Source organism: Dreissena polymorpha, chromosome 10 (genome assembly GCF_020536995.1).
Source record: "Dreissena polymorpha isolate Duluth1 chromosome 10, UMN_Dpol_1.0, whole genome shotgun sequence".
Lineage (NCBI taxonomy): Eukaryota > Metazoa > Mollusca > Bivalvia > Myida > Dreissenidae > Dreissena > Dreissena polymorpha.
This window is the reverse complement of record NC_068364.1, coordinates 14,672,190-14,679,362: the sequence shown is the minus strand read 5'-3', so window position 1 is coordinate 14,679,362 and position 7,173 is coordinate 14,672,190. Positions and strand designations below refer to the sequence as shown.

The 7,173-nt window shown below is 37.0% G+C and overlaps 1 protein-coding gene across 1 annotated transcript in view; it reads left to right on the top strand.

Moving 5' to 3' along the window:
* The window catches only part of LOC127848885 (calcyphosin-2-like), a 46,517-nt gene that overhangs the window by 36,857 nt on the left and 2,487 nt on the right, over positions 1 to 7,173 (top strand). Inside the window, exons 15-16 of the mRNA XM_052381554.1 lie at positions 923 to 1,077; positions 5,754 to 5,873. Coding sequence (XP_052237514.1) covers positions 923 to 1,077; positions 5,754 to 5,873 — 275 coding nt within the window. The remainder of the gene's footprint in view (positions 1 to 922; positions 1,078 to 5,753; positions 5,874 to 7,173) is intronic.

Sequence of the window (7,173 nt, the reverse complement as noted above, 5' to 3'; positions counted from 1 at the left end):
AACATGGCTGCCAGGGGGCGGGGCATTTTTCCTTATACGGCTATTGTAAAATCTTGTTAACACTCTAGAGGCCACTTTTACTGTCCGATCTTCATGAAACTTGGTCAGAAGATTCATCCCGATAATATCTTGGAAGAGTTAAAAAATGATGCCGGTCAGAAGATTTGTCCCAATAATATCTTGTTATCTCAGGTGAGCCACTATGGGCCTTTTAGGCCCTCTTGTTTATAATTTGTCAAGTGTCTAAATTTATTGTCCCCTAATAGACCTATCTTTATTCAACAATTCACAATTCCTGATACCCTTTGTGTTTGTTTCTGGGTTTCTTTGAAAGGCATTTGAAGCCTATTTTCTGGTGAACCTTGTTACATATTCACCAACCCATTCTCAGACCCATAAAAATCATTTCTTACATTGAAAATGTCCTACCTATGGTGCCTACTTTAATTATAAAATGTCTTAAATAAATAAGTATGTTATAAGAGGTGGTTCATGCCAAGTTAAACTGGATATTAAAGCAATAATTGGATATTTCAACTGAAAAATTCTGTATTTTTTCTTTTAAGTCTAAAATTAGTTTTGTAATTATGGGCAAAGTTTGCATGCTTTATATTCTGACACTCAGTGACATTTAATTATTGATCCATGCTCTGTGAAAAGGGGGTATATTGCTTGTGTGTAAAGTGTGGTCACAGATAAGCCGGTGCAGTTTGCACAGGCTAATCAGGAACGACATTTTCTGCCGAAACTTTTTTTTTTCTAAGAAGAAATTTACTTTGAACAAAAAATATCATATAAGCAGAAAGTGACGTTCCAGATGAGCCTGTGTGGACTGCACAGGCTAATCTTGGACTACATTTTATGCACATGCATTAAACCTCCTTTTCACAGAGTGCGTCTCGTTTTCATTTTATTTTTTAAGGTAATGTTCAAAAGAAGATTCGTAAGCGTGCAATACGCACCATAACTGGTCTGGGCCGGTTTTACCGTAAAACTGACCAGTCTGGAACTGGGGTGATGTACCGGTTTGAACTGGAGAAGGGGCTGTTTGATTTCCACATTGACATGCCACCTGAGGTAAGATATTCTTGATTCTTTGATGTATTTGTGAGTTTAGACATTTGTGTCATTATCTCTGTGAAAGAGATGTTTGTTGCTTGCATGATTGTTGATACAGACTTGGGGAAAATTAATGGGTAGTTTTGTCCACACTATAATTTCACAACAATCGTAGCATTATAACAAGTCTTAGGACATTTTTGAAATTGATCGGAAAGAATAAGTTGAAATAATTTTACAAGATAGTTCATTGTGCAATCTTTTTAAATGATACCTTGTTTTCATAGATTAGGTGCGGTAAACAAGCCATTGCTTGAGATTTCATTATAGATAAGGTGCGGTAATCAAGACATTGCCTGAGCTTTCATTATAGATTAGGTGCTGTAAACAAAAAATTGCTTGTGATTGCATTATGGATTAGGTGCGCTTAACAAAAAATTGCTCGAGATTGCATTAAAGATAAGGTGTGGAAAACAATAAATTGTTGATATTGCAGTTTAGATTAGGTGTGGTAAACAAGGCATTGCTTGAGATTGCATTATAGATTAGGTGTGGTAACCAAGGCATTGCTTGAGATTGCATTATAGATGAGTTACGGTAAACAACTTAAGACATCGCTTGAGATTGCATTATACATGAGTAACCATAAATAAGGCATTGCTTTAGATTGATACTGCATTAAAGATTAGATGTGTTCAACATAACATTGCTTAAAAAAATGGCATTATAGATAAGATGCAGTAAACAAGACATTGCTTGAAATTGCATTATAGATTAGGTGTGGTAAACAAGACATTACTTTAGATTGCATTATAGGTGCTGTAAACAAGACAATGCTTGAGATTGCATTATAGATTAGGTGCTGTAAACAAGACATTTATTGAGATTGCATTATAGATAAGGTGCAGTAAAGAATACATTACTTTAGATTGCATTATAGAATAGGTGCTGTAAACAAGACATTGGTTGAGATTGCATAATAGATAAGTTGCAATAAGCAAGGAATTGCTTGAGATTGCATGATAGATTAGGTGCAGTAAACAAGACATTGCTTGAGATTGCATTATAGATAAGGTAGGGGAAACAAGACAATGCTTGATATTGCACTTTAGATTAGGTGCTGTAAACACAACATTGATTGAGATTGCATTATAAATTAGGTACTGTAAACAAGACATGGCTTGAGAATATATTATAGATTAGGTACTGTAAACAAGACATGGCTTGAGATTTCATTATAGATTAGGTACTGTAAACAAGACATTGCTTGAGATAGCAATATAGATTAGGTGCGGTGAACAAGACAGTGCTTGAGATAGCATTATAGAATGGGTATGGTAAACAAGACATTGCAAGATTGCAATATAGAATAGGTGCAGTACACAAGACATTGCTTGAGATTGCATTATATGTTAGGTATTGTAAACAAGACATTGCTTGATATTGCATTATAGAAAGGTGTGGTCAACAAGACATTGCTTGATATTGCATTATAGAATAGGTACTATAAACAAGACATTGCAAGATTGAAATATAGAATAGGTGAATAGGTGCGGTAAACAAGACATTGCTTGAGATTGCATTATAGATTGGGTATTGTGAACAAGACATTTCTTGAGATTGCATTATAGAATAGGTGCAGTTAACGAGACATTGCTTGAGATTGCATTATAGATTAGGTACTGTAAACAAGACATTGCTTGAGATTGCATTATAGAATAGGTGCGGTTAACAAGACATTGCTTGAGATTGCATTATAGATTAGGTACTGTAAACAAGACATTGCGTGAGATTGCATTATAGAACAGGTGTGGATAAAAATTGCTTGTTTAGTTGAGCTATAAGTTGACTCAAAGGTTTACATCACTTTTTAGCTCATCTATTTTTTGAAAAAAAATTATGAGCTATTGTCATCACCTTGGCGTCGGCGTCTGCGTCGGCGTCGGCGTCCGGTTAAGTTTTGCGTTTAGGTCCACTTTTCTCAGAAAGTATCAATGCTATTGCATTCAAACTTGGTACACTTACTTACTATCATGAGGGGACTGGGCAGGCAAAGTTAGATAACTCTGGCGTGCATTTTGACTGAATTATGTGCCCTTTTTATACTTAGAAAATTGAAAATTTTGGTTAAGTTTTGCGTTTAGGTCCACTTTTTTCAGAAAGTATCAATGCTATTGCATTCAAACTTGGTACACTTACTTACTATCATGAGGGGACTGGGCACGCAAAGTTAGATAACTCTGGCGTGCATTTTGACAGAATTATGTGCCCTTTTTATACTTAGAAAATTGAAAATTTTGGTTAAGTTTTGTGTTAAGGTCCATTTTATTCCTTAAGTATCAAAGCTATTGCTTTCATACTTGCAACACTTACTAACTACCGTAAGGGGACTGTGCAGGCAAAGTTATGTAACTCTGACTGGCATTTGGACGGAATTATGGGCCCTTTATACTTAGAAAATTGAAAGTTTGGTTAAGTTTTGTGTTTTGGTCCACTTTACCCCTAAAGTATCATAGATATTGCTATCATACTTGGAACACTCGCAAACTATCATAAGGGTACAGTAAAAGGACAAGTTGCATAACTCTGGATGTCATTTTTACGGAATTATGGCCCTTTTTTGACTTAGTAACTTTGAATATATGGTTAAATTTTGTGTTTCGATCCACTTTACTTCTTAAGTATCAAGGCTATTGCTTTCAAACTTCAAATACTTTCATGCTATCATGAGGTTACTGTACCTGGCAAGTTGAATTTTACCTTGACCTTTGAATGACCTTGACTCTCAAGGTCAAATTATTAAATTTCTCTAAAATTGCCATAACTTCTTTATTTATGATTAGATTTGATTGATACTTTGACAAAACTACTCTTACCTGACATACCACAATAGACTCCACCCAAACCATCGCCGTGCCCCCCCCCCCCCCCCCAACCCCCCCTCCCCCCCCCCCCCCCCCCTATTTTTTTTTTTTTTTTTTTTTTTTTTTTAAGATCATCTCACAAATGACCACCACACCCTCACACTATACCCCCCCCCCCCACCCCACCCCCTCCCCAATTTTTTTTTAAACGGTTTTAAAAAACAAAACTTTTTATTTTGATTATTTTATGTTTGAATACCGTCCAACCATCGCACCCAAGAATCCCCCCCCCACCCCCCCCTCCCCCCACCCGAATCCCCCCCCCCCCCTATTTTTTTTTTTTTTTTTTTTTTTTAAGATCATCTCACAAATTACCACCACACCCTCACACTATACCCCCCCCACCTCACCCCCCCCCACCTCACCCCCCCCCCCATTTTTTTTTTATGAAACGGTTAAAAAACACAAATATTTATTTTTATTATTTTATGTTTGAAATACCGTCCAACCATCGCACCCAAGAATCCCCCCCCACCCCCCCCCACCCTCCCCCCCCACCCCCGATTTTTTTTTTTCATTTTTTTTTCGCATTTTTGGAAGAAATGTAATAAATGTCCACACCCCCACACAATGCACCGCTCTTCACTCCACCCCTCCCTCCTTTGTGATTGAAAATAAGAGTCCCTTCACCTTTAAAAGAAAATAGATGAGCGGTCTGCACCCGCAACGCGGTGCTCTTGTTTAAATAATATTGCAATCACAATTTTTTCATAATAACTAAAGTATTGTGATGAAAGTTCATACATCTAGCATAGAGCAAGACCTAGCCTAGGATTGCTAATGTTAAGGTGGGTCAAGGTCATTGTTGAAAACAATATTAATAAGTAGTATTGTAGGGACTTTTCGTTTTTATGTCCCCCACCACTATAGTGGGGGACATATTGTTTTTGCCCTGTCTGTTGGTTGGTTGGTTGTTTTAAGTGTTTGTTTCCTCCAACTTTTACATTTTACCATAACTTTTGAAATATTGAAGATAGCAACTTAATATTTGGCATGCATGTGTATCTCATGGAGCTGCACATTTTGAGTGGTTAAAGGTCAAGGTCATTCTTCAAGGTCAAAGGTCAAATATAAAGCTTCAAAGCGGCACAGAAGGGGACATAGTGTTTCTGACAAATACATATCTTGTTTATAGAAAAATTTGCTTTGTGGAATTTCCAAGTTTGTTTTAAATATTATTTTATTAGCTCGGCGTTTTCGGATAAACACAGAGGTATTGTCATAGCCAGCTCGCCGTCCGCGTCGTGCTAAAACCTTAACATTTACTCTAAAATCAAAGTGCTTCCTCCTACAACTTTGAAACTTCATATGTAGATGCACCTTGATGAGTTCTAAACGCCACAACCATTTTGGGGAAAACTAGGTCAAGGTCACTGTGACCTCTAAAAAAAATAAAATCTGACAAGCTTTCATTTATTCAAAACTGCAATTGTAGCCGAGCGTGGCACCCGTTATGCGGTGCACTTGTTCGTTTTAGCTGTGCTCTGGGCAAATTTAACTTAATGCAATTGCGTAAAGTGCTGTTCAAGATTAGTCTGTGCAGTAGTCTCTTATTAACAAAAATCCAGTCTATGCGGAAAGTTACGTCCCTGATTAGACTTTGTGGACTGCAAATGCTAATCAGGGACAGCACTTTACCTAACATATTAAGCCCTGTTTTTCCTAAAACGCAGCTCATTTGTCTACAATTTTTAGTTTTCTTCTTGTTCCAATGCAGACACTTTTATTCATTTGTGTACAATTCTAATTGTTCTACTCATCCCACTGCAGACACTGGATGCCCTGTTTGAGATCCTTGATGAGGATGAGAAGGGGGAGCTCGACTACAGCATGTACATGTGGGCAGTCATCGGCAACATGGTAGAGGCACGCAAGTCACTTGTCAGAAAGGTGCATACCAGCTTTTGTTGTTTGTTTGTATAAGTTGCCTTTTTAGCTATCCTGAGCACAAAGTGGTTGCCAGGGTGCAGGACTGTTTTCTTATATGCCTATTGTGAAACCTGGTGATCACTCAAGAAGCCATTTTAATAGTGTATTCTTCATGTAACTTGGTTAGAACATTTGTTCTTTTTATAGCTCGGTAATTTCAAAAATGGTTGTGGTTTATGGAAAAAAAGGCCACCAGGAATTAGGGATGTTTGCCTTATAAGTCTGTACTGAAACCTGGTGAACACTATGGAAGACTCATTTGTAGTCCAATCTCAATGAAACTTGGTCAGAACATTGAACCTTGTTTAGCTTGGCAGAGTTTGAAAATAGTTCCGGTCTGTAGAAAAACATGGCTGCCACGTGGCGGGGCAGTTTTCCTCATATTGTTGTATGGAAACTTAATAATGCTCACTGGACCTTATTTATTAGTCCCCTACTGGTGAAACCGGAGGGAACTTATGGTTTGCGCTGTGTGTGTCTGTCAGTCAGTCTGTCACACTTTTTTGGATCCTGCGTTAACTTTAAAAGTATTTCATATTTTTTCATAAAAATTGAAACATGGACAGATGGCAACATTGAGATTATTCACGTCATTTCATTTTGTTCCTACGTCAAGAATTCTGGTTGCTATGGCAACAAATAGACTAGAAATATTGCTGAAAATTGGTGGAGTTTCACCGGTAGGGGACTTTTATTGCTTGGCAATAGTCTTGTTGTACATGAAACTTGATCAGAGCATTTGTCACAACTAAATATTTTGTTTAGTTTAAACATGGGTCATTTAAGGTAAAAGACTAAATCACTAGGTCAAATTTAGCGAAAAGCCTATTAACACTCTTGAAGTAACATTTTTTTGTCCAATCTTCCTGAAGCTTGTTCAAAACATATGTTCTAATGATATCTAAGCCAAGATCAAAAATAAAATGTGCTTAGAAATCAAATATATTTATGTTTCCTTATTGCACAGGCTAATCTGTGCGGACACTTTACACACATTATTAAATAAGTATCTAAGTGGGAAAGGGTTAAATACGTATCTAAGTGGAAAGGGTTAAATACATATCTAAGTGGGAAAGGGTAAAATGTGTATCTAAGTGGGAAAGGGTAAAAAATGTATCTAAGTGGGAAAGGGTTAAATACATATCTAAGTGGGAAAAGGTGAAAAATGTATCCCAGTGGGAAAGGGTAAAATATGTATCTAAGTGGGAAAAGGTTAAATACGTATCTAAGTGGGAAAGGGTTAAATATGCATCTAAGTGGG